General features: G+C 38.1%; 1 protein-coding gene and 1 long non-coding RNA gene across 8 annotated transcripts in view; one reads left to right on the top strand and one right to left on the bottom strand.

The window, feature by feature from the left end:
• Positions 1-1,164: 1,164 nt before the first annotated feature.
• On the bottom strand, positions 1,165-17,482 carry LOC140603046 (uncharacterized). 3 transcript variants are annotated; one of them, XR_012006093.1, is made up of 6 exons: positions 17,324-17,482; positions 13,654-14,892; positions 8,258-8,385; positions 4,229-4,458; positions 3,950-4,048; positions 1,165-2,043 (listed from the first exon to the last, which is right to left on the bottom strand). It is a non-coding gene; the product is annotated as an uncharacterized lncRNA (long non-coding RNA). The 3 variants fall into 3 exon arrangements; XR_012006092.1 differs by lacking the exon at positions 1,165-2,043 and adding an exon at positions 9,084-9,170 and having other exon boundaries at positions 3,190-4,048; XR_012006091.1 differs by lacking the exon at positions 1,165-2,043 and having other exon boundaries at positions 3,190-4,048.
• TTC29 (tetratricopeptide repeat domain 29) overlaps positions 6,537-17,744 on the top strand; it is a 244,607-nt gene continuing 233,399 nt past the window's right edge. For 4 of the 5 annotated variants that reach the window (XM_072773528.1, XM_072773530.1, XM_072773531.1 and 1 more), the window contains exons 1-4: positions 6,537-6,671; positions 7,261-7,308; positions 11,670-11,767; positions 13,748-13,831. In XM_072773528.1, coding sequence (XP_072629629.1) covers positions 11,676-11,767; positions 13,748-13,831 — 176 coding nt within the window. In that variant the 5' untranslated portion in view covers positions 6,537-6,671; positions 7,261-7,308; positions 11,670-11,675. Of the gene's footprint in view, positions 6,672-6,733; positions 6,907-7,260; positions 7,309-11,669; positions 11,768-13,747; positions 13,832-17,744 lie in introns of those variants that run through there. The other variant, XM_072773529.1, reaches the window with a different exon arrangement.

Raw genomic sequence — 17,744 nt, 5'->3', positions numbered from 1 at the left:
CACACACACACACACACACACACACACACATACACACAGGAATATTATTTAGCCATAAAAAAGAATAAAATCTTGCCATTTGCAACCACATAGATGACCCTAGAGGGCATTTATGCTAAGTGAAATAAGCCCGAGAAAGACAAATAATGTATGGTATCACTTATATATGAAATCTAAAAAAAAAAAAAAAGCCAATTTCATAGAAACAATAGAATAGTGGTTGCCAGGGGATGAGAGGAGGAAGAAATGGGGAGGTGTAGGTTAAGGGTATAAACCTTTAGCTATAAGATAAATAACTTCTGAACATCTCATGTACAGCATGGTGACTATAATTAATAATACAGCAGTATATACTTGAAAGTTGCTGAGAGTACATCTTGAGTGTTCCCAGCACACACACGTGAAAAGAGTTAATTATGAGGTGATGAACATGTTAATTACCTAGGTCTTGGTAATCATTCCATCATCATGTACATTTTAAATATATGCAGTTATGTTTTTCAATAATTTTTCAATTATTCCTTAGTAAAGATGGAAAAAAATAGAAAAAAAGTAAAGTATATATTAAGACTTAAATCTAAAAATAAATAAAAGATTCCCCTGGTACATTTTTGTTCTGAAAATGAAGGGCATCATATGCAATTGACGGAGGACCAAAGAAGCTCTATGTGGATATTCAGGGCCAATCTGAAGTTGCATTATGCTTTCTTGACCCCACTTTTGTGTATCCTTTTGCCCAAAAGAAATTTTTTTGAGTAAGCCTTGCTAGAATCTGGTGAATCTTTTCAATGATATGACCCAGTGTAATAGCTGCATAAGGGGAGAACCTCAAGAACTTCCTCTAGACTCTCTTTTACCCTAATAACCTTTATTCTATAGGTAAGGTTGTCACTAAAAATTCCTGCCATCAGAAGAATAACCAAAGCATGAGCCCAGGGTTTCCTAGGCCTATTTTATATTTTTTAAAAAGCAATTAAATTTACCTTAAATCTATTAATAATGGATTAAAAATTAGCATTAGCATTAACTCAGAGTTAGTGTATAGTATCTAACAACCCAAAAGTTTGGGATATACTCCTTTCCCCAGCACAGCCTCTGGTACCAACATTTATGTCATCAGGATTTTAATCCCAAGAAACAGAATTTTACTGTACTTAATTTAATCGAAAGGAAAATGGACAGAGATCTGAAGAGCTGGGCTTGGGAACTGGCAGGATTCAATGCTGATTCCAAGGCGAAGGAAGCAGAAACCACAACAATGGTTTCTTGGCAAGAGTTACCCTGGCAGGAGGTCAGTGCTGGTATGGAATAAATGTCAAACATTTTCAGGCTGTTTGTCTTGCTGCTCAAAATTCAAATTCCAAGGTGGAAGCCTGAAATAGAGTTTCTTATGTCATATTATTCTCTCTCGACTAGAGTGACAGAAGGATACCTAAAACTGTCCCAGTGGATTGTGTCTAATGGAATTTGATATTTCCTCAAGATGTATTTTTAGGAAGAGGAAATGAATGTATAACAGCCAACCCCCACACAAATAAACTAATTTGATACACAATTTTATATAATTCTATTAGTTAACTTATCTATTACAAATTCAAGACAAATAGTTTGGTGACTTGATCATTATGATTTAATCGATGCCTCCCTGTTGCTTTTCATCACATTTTCTAGTTTTGTTCTATAATTTCTCTTCCTTTCTTTTCTGCTCTTTAAGTTCTCCTCAAAAAAAAAAAAGTTCTCCTCTGTCTTATTTTAGTATTCTATTCCTGAAAAGGGTTTAGAAGCTGACAAATGGAGCACATGTATTTATCTCCCGTCCTCCTTGAGATCCCAGTGAAATAAGAATGTATAAGTACCACAAACAAAACATAACTGATGAAAATTGGGTAGTAGTTGTCAGTGGGTGAAAGAGTTACAAAATGGTCTCAAGATACAAAGTGGAAGGGAGCAGAAGGTAAAAGGTGAAACAGGTAGAGAAAGCCACAGCTCTGGAGCTGCTGAGGACAATCTTCCCTTATGAACCCTGGAGTCCTTGCTCAGCATCTACAAGGGTAAAGGAGAGCAAGGAAATGAGGAAGTTGGCTGAAAAGAGGGGGAAACAAACAAAAGTCTGAACATGATAAATGTAACCACTCAACCCCCTAGTTAACTCCCTCACTCCTAAACAGGGAGCAGGGAGCAGGAGGAATACTTTAAACCACAATCCTTTAAAAAGGCTTTAAACGAACTTTCAACAGAAAGTTTAGGTTCCAGGTGCCCAGGTTGGTACCTCAAGCCTGATACTTCCAGCACAGAGGGCACAGCCGGATAGCTGGTTCCCTATGCTGTCACCCTAAAAGAAACCCAAGGAGATGGGACTTACCCACCTTATCCAGAGTTTTGAAATTCTTACCCAAAGAGGAAACTTGGAGAACAATCCCATTTCAACAACAATAGAGGAAACCCACACGAGAGATCCAGTCTTTCTTTCTTACATAGGAACTGACGTCTTTAGCATTGATGCTGATTGTCCCCTATTAACCACTATTCCTCATTTTCCATAGTTATAGGATCTTGACTTTTAGGAAACTATATGGCTGCTCAAAATAAAGATCATGTTTTTCAGTGGCCCTTGAAGCTAAAGAGGACATTGTGATGAAGTCCTTCCCAGTGGTATTTGTAGTCAAGAAAGGATGTGTTCATCGTTTTGGAAAGAGTATGCCATCCTTCCCCTATGCATCCTTCCTTCAGATAAAATACATATGTAAACTTGTAAAGTGGCCATTGTGGACAATGAGTGATCTTGGGAATGGTATCCATATACAGTGGAGCCACAAGATAAAAGAAACTGGGAATCTGACACCTTGGAGTGTCATTTCACTTCTGTATTTTTTTTCTTTTACTAGCAGCTAATTATCTAATGCCAACTAATATAACAATAACGAACAATAGCTACATAAAAGAGAAATATCAACATTAACAAAAGAAAAGAATTTTCTGGAGGAAAAAAATTCAGAGAAAACATGACAAAATTAATTAATATATTAAGAAATAATGGTACATCCATAAAAGATAGTACATCCATAAAAGAGTTTTTATGAAAGGATAAGTAAAAAACCAAGAGCTATCAAAGCCTTAAAAATAGGATTTCTCCTACCCACAAGAAAATCAATAAAATACAGAAAAATAATGCCATACAAAATATCCAAATTTTAGAATAAAAAGGCAAAGAGAATAAAAGTGAAAAAAATAGGGATAAAAAGGGACAAATCTAGGTCTACATTTAATAAGCAAGAATCATAGAAAAAAATAAAAGTAAACATTAAAAAATAAAAGACAAGTAGCTAAATCAGAGGAAAAATGTGAATACTCGGTTGACAAGTTCCACTAGAGAGCCCCATGAAATGTCAGAACAGAAAAGATTTTTTAAAAATCCAAAAAATGCTTGAGTTGAAAAAAAAAAACAGATCTGGAATATTCATTATGACCATTCGTAGATACCCGGTTCTTCTTTCACGGTAAGATTAATGTTACCTGCTCCCTTAAAATTGAGCATGGCCATGTGCCTTGTGGCCAGTGAAATAGGAGAGGAAATAATGGATATAATTTTGGATGAAGCCTTTAAAAGCTAATGTACAGGGACACAGCCCTTAAAAGCTAATATACAGGGACGCCTGGATGGCTCAGCGGTTGAGCGTCTGCCTTCGGCTCAGGGTGTGATGCCGGGGTCCTGGGATCAAGTCCCACATCGGTCTCCTCACAGGGAGCCTGCTTCTCCTTCTGCCTGTGTTTCTACCTCTCTCTGTGTGTCTCTCATGAATAAATAAATAAATTTTTTTTTAAAAAGCTAATTTACAGTTTACTCCCTTCTCTCGGCCACAAACCCTTCTCAGGGTGGGGGATGGTGGTAATAATCTTCTCAGCATAGTTCTGCTACTGAAGATGGTATGGAGCAAAACCCAAGGCTGACCTGGGATGGTTACAAATTGCAATCAGGAGATAAACGTTGTCCTTTTAGGTCACTGAGATCTGAGGCTGTCACTGCAGATACAGATCTCATCACAAGGTCCTATCAAAAGAATGGAAATTGGCATTAGACTTCTCACCATTAACACCGGATGCCAGGGGAAAAAAATCAATACCTTCTAAACTGAGGAAATGATTGTTAACCTAGAATGCCCAACCCTGGCAAATGACCACAGGCAAAATAAAGTACATTGTCAGACATGAAAGAACTCAAAAACTTTACCTCACATATTCTCTCTTCGGATATTCCTTGGGGATGTGTTCAGTAAAACAAGAATGATTCAGGGTAATTTTCATCATGGAAGATTGTGATAATTGAGACGATTGAAGCGATGATTGAGATATCAGAAACACTTTGAGAACAATTGTGGTGGAGTAGTTAAGATGTACTGGTTCCCCTAGAGGATTATCATTTGCTTCTTTGCAGGCTGAGATATTCTGTAACACTTTTCTCTAGAACAAAGTCAGAAGGGGGCACTCTAAATCTTATTAAGTCAGTATTACCATTCAAACTATAACTGTATCCCCTCCCACCTCACCAATTCTAGGTGAGGCTGGGAGAGGAAGAACTGCATATGGAAGACAGTTTGAGGAGCCTCTAGCCATCCTGCCATTCATTCAGTTAATTCAATAAACATTTCTGAGTATATGCTATATACTAATCCCTGCACTATTCCAGAGAATTGAGAGAAAAATAAAACAGTCTCTGCTTTCAAAAAGCTCACAACTTTCAGGAGAGATTAACTCCTATAACCCAAGATCCATGCAAAGTGATACGTATATCATATAATTGGTCTAAAAGGAAGGAGTAGAGAGAGGGAAAGATTAATTCTGTGTGATGAAAGGTGGGTGCTCTAGAATCCTGAAAGTTTTCAGAAGGCCCTGAATGTATAAATAAAGTTGCAACTGAAGCTGGCATCCTCTGGTTGTAGGAAATAATCAGGTTCCTTTTTTGCTCAAGCCAATTTGAGGTTTTCTGCCACTTGCAAACAAATTTCTCTAACTGAATTCCCTAGCTCTAAGAAATATTATATTAAGCAGAAGGAAAAAGAGAATTAGTCAAGGAACTACCAGTGCAAAAACAGCAAGTAAGACGAATAAATCCAAAGAGGCAAGAAGAAGCCACCAAGAAAGCCAAACTAGGGAGAGCCTCATGTAAGGAAAATGGTGCATGGAATTCACAGACCTCTAAACAAAAAAAAGCAGCAGGGAGTGAAACAGAATTCACACAGGTCACAAAGGAGCTGCGTTAAGATGATGTTTGATAACTAGGAGATGAATGTATGAGGACAGAACAGGCCTTACTGCTGTGGGGAATCATGTGGAGCCCAGTTTATGGGGACTCACGGTGATCAATTGCATGCATGATGTAAACTTACTTGGTGGAAATAATTTCGTAATTTGGTGCAACAAATTAGATGTTAGAATGAAAAGTGTGGTTATGGCTATGTTTGTACTCTAAAGAGAATCAATTTGTGGCTAATAGAATGACTTGTGTACGCAGTATTGCTGGCTCACTCTCCTACATTGTGTGACAGTAAGCACTGAATAAAAGCCTCACTTTCCAGCGCATCTATATTTGAGCAGTAAGAAGCAACAATCGTCACTCTCTTGCCCTCTATACATATGAGAGAATGGGCAAAAAAGCTCAACTTCCTTGCATTTCCATGTGAAAGACATGATGGAATGATGCATTGAGATTAATAGGCTGACATTTAGTCAATGTAAATATAAAAACCTGCGTTTATTTTTAAATTAATAATAATAAGACAGGATGCAGAAGACTCTATGAAAGAGGTCTTGAGTTTTTAGCTTACCGCAATTCAAAACTGGGTTATCTTGCTGGAAATAGGAGTGGGAAATATATTTATGGAGGGCAGGGAAAAGATGGGTCTGCTTGCAACAGAGGCTGAGGAAGAAGGGAATGAATGACTTTTCTTTCTTTTTTTTTTTTTTTAAACTAATTTATTTATTTATGATAGAGATAGACACAGAGACACAGGAGGAGGGAGAAGCAGGCTCCGAGCTGGAAGCCTGATGTGGGAATCGATCCAGGGACTCCAGGATCATGCCCTGGGCCAAAGGCAAGAGCTAAACCGCTGAGCCACCCAGGGATTCCCCGAATGAATGACTTTTCTAGGGGCATAAGGTGGCATCAAGCCACCGGGGTCCCAAAGCCAAGCTGAGCGCTTTTCCATCAGCTCCGCGGACAACAAGGAAATGTAGCAAAATGTGAAGAATGCAGTGCCATGAAGGAAGCGACTCGGGGCGGCAAACTTGGAACAGTTGAACCAATTTCTGAAATCGGTCTAACTTTCTTTCCAAAGCTGCCCTGGTGGGGAGCCTGCTAGGTCAGGAGGGCGCGCTCCGCCCCCGGGAGGCTCCGCTCCCCCAGGCCCCGCCCCCGTCCCGAGAACTCTGGAGCTCGCCCAATCCCGAGCCCCGCTTTCGCCTAGCCCCGCCCCCGCCCGGCCTGCCCCGCCCCCTCGTAACCCGGGCGACGCTCCCGCGTCCCGCGTCCCGCGTCCCGCGTCCCGCGTCCCGGAGCCGGGTCCCCTGGCACCGCTGGAGGAGGGGCGGCCCCGCGCCGGCCCTGGCCGCGGCCGGAGGGGGACACACTCCCGCCCAACGCAAAGCCGGAACGGTCCGCGGGCCAGTCCACCGAGGTTGGTGACGCTGGGGCGAGGCTCGGGCAGGACTTTCCCAGCTCCTAGGAGAGGCCCGCACTGTGTAGACTCGGTCTCAAGCGTCCTGAGCCCAGGCCCGCGCCCCGAACCTCGAGAGATGAATAGAAATAGGAGCGGGAAAGGCGCTTTCCTGCTTCCCAGTCCACCTGACCCCCTGAGGGCAGTGGGAGAGTCAACAGGCGGAGGACTAAATCATTAGGACCTCTGGCGCTAGGTAGGAGCAGAAAGGGAACTGAAATGCCCTCGGTTAGGGTAAAGATAACTGCCTCTCAAGTTTGAGGGATCAAGTTGTTATCCCTTAGGTCACGTTCGTACTGGAATATATACGTACATATACGTAATTCGGATTTATCAGCATTTCACTGAATTAGTGATTAGTTTCTCCTATAGGGATTACACTCTGGCATTTAAAAAAAAAAGTACATTTAAACACCTAGTAGGTACTTGGTATTATTTGTATGAAGGAATCTTATTTCACAATCTGGGACAGGAAGGGGAGGTATTCTATTAACTAATTTTTAACTGTTTTCCTCTCTCCTTTGCTACTATTATTACTACTGATTTTCAGGCTGAAGTCCATAAGCCTTGGAGAGACCTTCAGCAGTGATCTCCAAAAGTAAGTCAACTGAACCACGACCTGCCTTCACTTCTTTTCCTGCTTTATATTTTGATTTAACCATCAATCAATGTCAGTGGTTAGAAAATGTATGATTTCTATTTATTTTACTTAACAGCTTATCTAATTACCTACCCCTGCGTGCTAAAAGTGTCTCAAAGTTATGATTCAAGGGATAAACGTTTAGCGACTCTTTAAACTTCTTATTTTTGTTGTTTGTTCTTTTCAGGAACCATAATTACTGGTATTTCTTCCACAGTTTTCTTTAATCTTTCATAGTAAAAGAATTTATGGTGATAGTGTAAACAGTTTTAATTCTTATAAATGATTTTGTTGATGATAGTAAAATAATTTATTTTGAGCTTTCTTGATGACAAATAATACATTTGTTTTCGGTGGTTTGTTGGCTTTCTCACATCCCACAGTGATTGAATTCTAGAGATAGTAGTCAGCCTCGGACATAGTCACTCCCCAAGTAGCCTCTGTCTACACAGTGCTAGGCCAGCCCTTCCTCTGTTTCCTGAGGAGGGCATCTCTGAGGATAGTGGGCGGGAGGATTACTCTTTGAAGAATTTTACTTGGGGGCCAGAAATTTAAACTCTCACCGTGGGACACAGTCAACCTGACCCAGCACTCTTAAACCTTTCATCCTGTATTTCTCCATTCTCATTTGTCTTTGCATGTGGGGGCCAACCGTAAAACAAGAGCCAACCAGTAGATCAAAGAATCCACCAAATCTCTTCTGAATACCAACAGTGGAATGGCTTCAGGCAGCCTTTTGATCTTTGTCTCAGCTTTCCTGGTGCCACGTGTAGCACCGCCCACTTGCTGGTAACTGGGGGAGCTGCTTCTGGGTTCTCCTCACAGACTGCTTCACCCTCAGCTCCTGGAGCTAAACTCATTTTGGTACCAGCTAGAAGGGTGCCTCTCATTCTCCGTCTCCACTCACCTGGCTCAGAACCATTCTCCTCCTTTAATAGTACCCATCTTGTGTGATTTCCTCTGTGGTCTTGAGCCAAGAGAACCCAGATGCAGCGCCATTGTTCAGGATGTGTTCCATTTTGGCTTCAGACAGGCCTAGGATGATCATCCCAGAGCATTAATCCCATTTCCCATGGTAGAGCTCACCTAGTATTGCCTGGCCAACACCAGGAAAGTGATACGACTCATATTAACAAAGTAAAGGAAAAAAACAAAACAAAAACAAAAACAAAAAAAACAAAGTAAAGGCTTTATTTACAGGTGTAATTTAAGCCAAAATGACAGGTCTCTAAGTATGCTTGCATTTTTTTCTCACTTTCCTCCTGGCTGCTTCTATATGCTGGAATGCATCAACTTCCTACTTTAAGAAAATTCAGCATAAATGAGACTGAATTTAGAAAGAAGATGGTGATTTTTAGATTAAAAAAATAATTTGTTGCAAGATCCCTTTAAGTATTTGATGCATTTCAAATATTATGTGCCATAAAATTCGGTTCACACATTACCTACTGTGTAAAACAAAATACCTTTATGTGGCCATGTATCATTTGTGAAAAAAAAATCCCTTTTCCCAACAGGCATAAGCAAGGTAGGATGTGGGGTTTAAAGTAGGGAGGGAGCCTGTTCAACTTCTACCCTAACTCTGAGCTTCAACCTTCCAACATAGATTGGTTGGGGGCTATTTATTCCAACATTCAGTTAATAACTTTTTTCCCACTTTATCATTCAGCTCTGACCACCCCACATTTGGAGTTTGTGCCTTGAGGCTTGCCAGCAGGGCTTGCAATACTTACATTAAACTAAATTTAAGAGTAAAGGTGCTCCTGCTGCTAATGTTCTCAGATCAGAGGAGAGCAAAATGAAGGAACTGGCAGCTGAAACTTTAATGGTTGGAAACGACTCAGATATTGAAAAAAAATCACAGTTCATATGTGTGACAAAGAAGACATGTTCCTCTCCATGTATAACATTTGCATTTGATTTCATTAGATGCTTGTATTTCCTAACAAAAATTATCTAACCCAAGTAAACGTCAAAAAAGAATACATTTTACATCATAGACAGGTGACCCAACTTCGGGGGGGGCTTTTATACACCTTGTTGGCTGGATTGAGCTCTGGGGTTTGGTCCTTCTTTCTGTATACAAGCACCTCAGTCTTTCTAGTAGTTGGAGAAATTACAAGTACTGTGTCCTCATTTTGAAACTCCTTGGTGAACCCTTTAAGGGCCTTGCAATTGTGTAGAAATCACCTATGCCAAAATGCCCTTGGCAAGCAAAGTGGGGCTCTCAGAACAGACCTAATTCATTGGGGATGAAATGCCCCAATTGAAGCAAATACAGTCATTGTTTTCTTCTGTCCATTTAGAAATCCACTGGAGATAGACAGATGAGGGTTAAGAACTGAGATTACTCAAATTTGCTGTGTAACATCAGAGGACTTTGGAACGTAGACTCTTCATAGTTTCTCTGAAATAGGCTTATGGGAGATGCATTTGAGAGAGCCTTTGGTATCCTTTCAAGCCTGTACGTGAGATCTATCTGTGTGGACCATAACTTCTTACCACTCGTTCTGCATAAAGTTGTCATTTAGTAAGTCCTGGTTTCCAGGTAACTGAACTATTTAATATAACATCTTATTAGAAAAACAGATTTTTTTAATTACAAAAGAAGTCACTATATCATGAAGTTATAAAGTAGGAGAGGACTAATATTTGCTGTTCAGACGGTGTGCTTTAAAGCTTTATATAAGAGTAAGTAGACATTGTTTCATGGATCATATCATGTCCTGATAATCTGGGTAATACTAGGATTCCATTGTGTGTAAAACATAGCACTGATTTGCATTAGAATTTTCTCTTTAATTACACAAAAAATATTTTCATAATATATTCAAGGCCCAGGTTGATAGTGCTTTACCCAGAGTCACACAGGTAGTAAATACTGGAAGTAAGTGATTTGAAACCTAAAACAAACCTTTCAGTTGCTTGATGAAACTAAGGGTAGAGGTCAAAGCTAGTGCACGTGATGATGGAATCAAGGAGCTCTGGCTTTTTGGATGCCTCTCTAACAGTAGAAGTGTGCTTTGTTTTGCATCTGAAAGCCCTTATAGCATGTGACAATATTTTCATTCTAAGTCCACAGACATTATGTTCACAATTCCTTCTACTTGGGATAAATTTTAGATAATTTGATTTTACAGAATCCCCTTCATTTTACTCAGTAACCTTCCCCACTGTGACATACTGCATTTCCTCAAAATGACCACAACAGTATCTTCCATCCCACATTGTCTTTATACAATGTGAAGTCAGTGTTCTTCCATCAGTAGGTGAATCTATGTTTGTTAGCCTAGACTGTGAACAGGTCTTTTATCCTGTAGAAGGGATGCTATGTGACTTCTAAGGCTGGACTGTGAAAGTGGATATAGTTTCCACCTGGCTTTTCTTTGGCATATTTGCCTTTGGAGGACTGAGCCACCACATGAGAAATCTGAGATTGCCATTCTGTGAGGAAGTCCAAGGCCTATGAGGTGGCCACATGTAGTGTTCTAGCAAACAGCCCAGTTAAGATCCCAGTTAATAGTATCAACTACCAGATATAAGAGATAAGACACTTACAGATGATTCCTGACCTCACCCCCCACCATTGAGTTATCCCCAAGCTTCTGAGTCTTTGTAGAAGAGGCTCCAGTCATAATGATACAGAGAAAAGCCATCCTGATGTGCCCTGTCCTAATTCCTGACCCACAAAAAGTGTGAAAGATAATAAAATATTGTTGTTTTAAACAATCTTTTCTGGACCTCTATATTTTGAAGTGATTTGTTTCACTATGGTAGCTGTGTGTCTCTTGGGGCAGCTGTCTGCTTGTTGAGAATCAGTCTTAGCAGCCATCACTTCTAAGGCAAAGCCTTTATTTGTGAGTGAGAAAGTTTTTAGAAAACAGCAAAGTATGAGCAATTTTCAATTATTGATTGTAACAGGAAAGCAAAGCATGAGCATTTGAAATCCATGGCTGTCCTAAAAATCTTCACTCTTTAATTGCAACCATGTCCCTTAACAAAACTCATACCAAAGCTCCTGATTGTCTGAATCTTCATTCATTTATCAGATTTTCTCCTTATCCACTTGGTAGTAGAGATGCAGACAAGTAATAAATTGGCCAAAAGGCAGATGGTAGAAGAAAATAATGAGAAGCAACCTGCAGAATCCACTCACTGAGTATCATTCCTGAATAACAGAGCTATAGCTTTACACACAGAGGCATTCTCAGCTCAGATGACAGACTGTGGATCTCTAATAATGTCTTAAAGGATTCTCTGAAAGATTCATTCTTTAAAATACTGTTTCTGGGTTTTTTGTTTTGTTTTGGTTTTTGTAGTATAAAATGACCACCCTGCCCCCACTGCCCGTGATACGCCCAAAGCTTACATCTTTAGCCAGAAAGAAGCTGCCATGTTCCCCCAGCACAATTCCAAGGTACGTGACCCTGGTTTTCATTTCTTTTCCTACAGAATGAATTTCTTGCAGTAAGAAATGTCAATAGCACATCTCAGCAAAGGAAATTGTTCAAAGACAAACGTATATTGTTACGTTCAGAATATTCAAATTTGCTGTTTCAAAGGATCAATGAACCTCATTCAAGTATTAAGAATTTATTTATTTATCAAGCTAGTACCCATTTGATTGTTTTATTACCTGTTCTAATTACATCATGGTCCTATAAAACTTTGGAGATATATTTCCTTTTTAAAACGTGGGTGGAGAATTGAAAGCAGAGACTTTAGGAGTGAAAGGTGGACAGCTTCTAATCTGCAAGGTCCTGAGGGCTAATTTCTGATTTGGAGGAAAGAGGACACAGTCTTACTACTAGTGTGAGCTGGCAGGCCAGGTTTAGGTACTGAAATGATCCCGAGGCTATAAATGCAGCATCACACTGCTGCTACACTAAACGGCTGCTGAGCTGCTGGAGTTGCTGCCCAGAAACCACAGGACAGAGGACAATGAATTTTTTCATAATATTAATGAGGATTGTATTATTCAGAAATTGCCCATTTATGGTTTTATTGAGTTATAGTGATGCACATATTATTTATCTATATAAATAATTTGCATATGTAGGTTTGATTATTTTCTATATATGCCAACTTTTCACTTCAGGCAAGGCATAATGATCAAAGTATTATGAGACTACTTTGTTTTGAGAAGAATAGTATTTCTGGGAAAGACCAAAGTCCCTGGACCAAAATAAATGCATACAGCTAAACTAACATAAAAGTTCCCTTATAACAGCAAATCAAAGTTTCTTCTCAGAAAATTTGAAAAACAGATTTTTTGATACATGCATAATTCAGGATATATATATATATATATATATATATATATATATTTATGTTCTTATTTTCAATTTTACTTTTGAATAATGTGGAACATTTACAAAGTCTGAAAAAGCTTGTTCTTCCTGCCTTTTATAAAACACTTGAGATTCCATTTTCTTTTCAACACCAGCAAAAACGCAGCCCAATCTCGTATCTCTAAAATAAGATGGATTTTAAAGAAAACTATTTCTTGTATTCATTTTATTGAAGAAAAGCATTTTTTCATAACCACTTAAGGCAGAGTTTTGTATCAAGATTTTCCATTAGCTTCTGAATAAAAACAGATGCTTGTTTATTCACATCTTCCCATTGTTATGAGATGTTAGTATTATGCTTGTTTTTAAAGGTGTGAGGGAGAGTGAAGAATAAATATGCTACCGGTGTAATAGATTTCTCAGTAAAGTCTCCTTAAAATCACTTTTTAAAAATAATAAGTTGAATTTTATGTGTGATTTAAAAACTCAAACATTTCACAGCAAAATTTGGTAATATTTGGAACAAATAAATATGATGTGTTTGTATCAAGCAGGTGTTCTTAGTTCAAAATCTTGCACCAAACAGAATATGACTTCTGTATTGGAAAATTATAATGTAAAGCAACATGAGCAAAATGGAAGAGCTTATAAGCTTTGAGGAGAAAATTCCATTTATTTAAGAATGCTGATTATTTTAATGTGTTGGTGTTTTGTTTGCACACTGAGTTTAAAATCCTTTCCTATCAACATTCAAGAAAATGAAAATTTGGAAGTTATTTTTTATTTGAATTCAATTAATTAACATATAATGTGTTATTGGTTTCAGAGGTAGAATTCAGTGATTAATCAGTTGTATATAATACCCAGTGCTCATCACATCACATGCCCTCCTTAATGCCCATCACCCAGTTACCCCATTCTCTCACGCCCCTCCCCTGAAAATTTGGAAATTATTAATCAACAACCTAACTCTATAGTTATTGTACAATATTTATTATATATGGTATTATACCTTAAATATTTCTGTTCTCCTGGTGGCATTTTATGTTTGGGAGCTTTTCAACTTGATAAAGCAGTGCTTTATTATTTCTTTCCATTTCATTTAGGTCTCAGTTGATCAAAGAAAAAGATGACATAGATCATTATCTGGAGGTGAATTTCAAAGGATTGTCAAAAGAGGAGGTTGCTGCGTAAGTATAACCTCTTAAAGGTACTTTAATATAAAGTTTGTTTCTTTTGTCTTGATACTTTATTGAAATTTCAATTTTCCTGTGCAGTACACTTTTTCATTGGAATGTGGCATTTAAAAATTAAAGCTCACATTAAATAGTGATAAGTCATGTCTATTGATCTTACACATATCAAAGTCTTTAATTTTATGGCTTTCAAAATTCTCATATTTACCAAGATATTATACTATCACATTTGCAATATTTTAGTTAAGTCTGTGCCATTAATTGCTTATTAACTTCCATTTTAAGGTGTGTTGCCTCCATGGGGGAGAAAAAAGCTTTTAAGAGAAAGATCATGTCTTTTTTTCCTAGTGATTTAAAACAAAAATGTTTTAAAACCCACCAAAACCCGCACAAAGAATGAATGGATCATAGCTTATTGGTTGCTATTTAAATAATTCTAAATTGTCTGGATTTATTTTATCAATGAGCAATATAAACTTTGCCATTTTATCACTAGTTAGAAACTAATTTATGATCTGAAAACAATATAAAAATCTATGTAGGTTAGTGAGAAATGAATAGAAACCTAAAATAATAGCTAAATAGATTTAACATTTCTTAGCTATAGACTTGGTTAACATCAGATCTTTAGATGCAAGCGTTGAAAAAGAAATATTATAATGCACACGCGTCTTATGGAACTCATTAAATGATTCAATTAAAGTATTTCATGCAATAAATGTTTTTAAAACATCCTCTCACTATTATCAAGTGTTATGGGAGTCCAGTGAAAGAGTTTTCTTTAGATTTTTTGGTACAGGTTTCATAGAGTCTAAAATTCCAAATCTCTTGATATGTTTCACTTTATTAGATGTTATCTTTGTCAATTTGCACATCACATGGAAAATTGGAATAGTTCATTCTGTCAGTAGCTACTTTATTTTATAGAGTCCTAAAATTTTTACATGACCTGTAATCACTGTCTTCCTTCGAACACTATTGACTGCCGTGTGTAGTATCTGGGACCTTTGGTTAAAGTTGTTCTGGTTGTTAATTTATTAACTTTCCATGATAACCTGTTGGATAAAATTAGAAGTTAATATTGTCTGATGATACTTAAAAGCAAAATATATGTGATATTTTCATTCTGACTAAAATATAATGATATCCAAATATCTGTAATTGGCTTAACAATTAAGAATTAAATATGGAATTAAATTTATTTTAACAAGCTAGAAATCCATATATAGCACTTGAAATCTGCTAAACTTTCAGTCTTCATTGGAGAAAACTTTGGTCTAAAACAATGCAAAACATGCTGATGGGTGTTCTCTTAATACTTTTTTCCATTAAGGATTTTACCAAATTGATTTTTTTAACTTAATAAAGTTTTATCCCAAATTGATTTCAAATCCATAGTATGCTACAGAAAACAAATAGCACTGGGTAATTCTCCAGCCTTACAATTGCATTTTCCTTAAAGTTTTCTCAGCTGAATACTTTTTTAGACCAAAGCTAAAGCAAACCTTAATAGGAAGATAGCTTGTACTTAGCTCACTCTTCTGCTTTTGATTGATACATATTCTAAACTTTGCCACAGACAAACTAATTGAATAGCATGTAAAGGAGAAAACTGATGAATAATTTCAGCACTCCCAGCAATACTCAGCAGGTGCCATGAGGAATTATGCATATTCTGTTGACCAAGGAACCGCTACGTAAAACTTTTTATTAGTCAGTCAACTCTAGAAAGATAAATTGGTCAGTCAACTCTAGAAAGATAAATTGGTCAGCAAGCATTTAAGTGCTACTTTATATCTAATACTAGGTTTTTCACAGTGGGAGAGACAGTGATAACGTATTGTAAAATATTTGGCTCCATCCTTGTCTCTGTTTGAGACAATAAGATTCATGAACAGAAAACAAATATGTAATGAATGAGTGCTGATTATATTGTGAAGTGCAGCCTTGAGGTCTAGAGGAAATCAGGGAAAACTAAAGTGGTAGGATGAAAGCTGCCAAGGAAGACAGATTCTAAGTTTGGCTTTCAGTTTGGTAGCATTATAAGCTTACCCATCCAGTACTTCACAGATCCCAAGTGTAAAAGCAGGAGAAATTGATGAATCAAATTTTCAACCAGACAAAAGCAATATCTAAGATTAAGTCTCTCTATATACTGCTTTTTTCTTCTCTAAGATGGTAATATACATATTCCTTATATATGGCATGATTATATGTACATATATATATGTTCATTATATAATTCATACACACTAGCTGTGATATCCCATAATATGTATGTGCTCTCTGTCTAGTCCCAAAATAACCCATCATCATCTGACCCAAAATATACCAATTTACTTATATGTAGACTCACACTCTGTGACTTTCCTTCTATCATGATTGGTAGAGAGTTCCTATTCTCATCTAAGGATGATGCCTCTGCTTGTGCTCTAGCTACCATCCCCTCTTATTTGTTCCAAGTCTTTATCCTGCATTTAAACATATTTTTCTTCTACATCATCATTTTCCCTTTCTACTGGATCAATCTCACTAGCATTCATATTTTCTGTAGTATTTTCCTTGATTTCTTATCCCCCTCCAGGTTCCATCCCATTTTCCTGTACCTTTCATAGCAACCAGATGCACTGTCTCAGTATTTGCAACCACTCTTACATCGATTGACTCAAAAGAGGTTTCTAGTCCCAGAAGTCACAGAAATCTCTCTGTTTAGAATGACTAAAATCTCCATTTTTACCATGTATAATGACTGCATTTCTGTACTCATTTTACTTGATGTCTTCACAACATTTGGTAAGAGTTGAGCATTTTCTCATTGGTCATTCTGAACCCGTGGCTTCCAGGATGCCATGTTCTGTGGTTTTTCTCCAGACTCTGACTGTGCTCTTAGTCTCCTCTTTCCTGACTGGCTTTTTCTTTTTAAACTCTCAGTGGTGGGTTGTCCTAGGGCTGAGTCTTAGGCCCTCTATTCCCTGCGACTCTCTCCCCGGATCCAGTCTTTAAGTTTTAAGTACTAAAATACCCTGATGCCTACCACATTTGTAAATCAAGCCCTGAGCTCTCCATTAAGCTCCAAATTTTTATATCCAACTGCCTCCTTTATATATCTACATGGATATTTAATAGACATTCCAAAGTTAATCTGGCCACAAACTGGACTCTTGATTTACCTCTACTTTCCCTCACCTCCCCCACCCAATAATTATCCCCAGTCTTTCCTCAGTTCAGTAAATGGCACTAAGGCAGCCTTGAGTTGCACCCTGACTTCACCGCTTCCCCCATCTAATCCATCACTATGTCCTATCATATAGAAGCTCTAAATATATCCTGTGTTCATCTACTTCCCTTCATTGCATAGCCACCATCATCCCTTGCCAAGTTCACTAGAATAGTCTCCCAAATGCTCTTCTCATATCCCCTTGAACTCTGCCAAAATTCAGCACCCAGAGTCATCTTTTGAAAAAAAAATTAGATCATAACACTCACCTGCTTAATACGCACTGAGAGCTTCCCATTGTTCTTATGGTAAACTCTAAGGCTTATCATGGTTTGGACTTTGCTGTGCCTCATTTGGACTTCCATGACCTCTCTGATTTTATCTCATTTTATCCCATTTTCCCCACCACTCACTTCATTGTGGCCTAATTGCTGACACTTTCTTGTCATGCGGGTGTCACCTTGAATGTGACCTCTTCAGTCTGCCATTCCCTGACCTCATAATCCAGTAGCCCTCATCCCACCTCTACTTACTCTATTTCTGCTATAACTTGCTCCCCCTCTTGCATTGCGAGTCTGCATGTCAGCTGTCTTCATCCCCAGCAGAATGGATCTGCACAGGACCAGGGGCGTGTCTCTGTGTGTCCTGCCACATGGACGGAGCTCAACACTGGCAAGTTAAATGAATGAA

Source organism: Canis lupus, chromosome 13, assembly GCF_048164855.1.
Source record: "Canis lupus baileyi chromosome 13, mCanLup2.hap1, whole genome shotgun sequence".
Lineage (NCBI taxonomy): Eukaryota > Metazoa > Chordata > Mammalia > Carnivora > Canidae > Canis > Canis lupus.
Note: the sequence above shows the minus strand (reverse complement) of the source record. Positions and strands in the feature narration are given on the sequence as shown.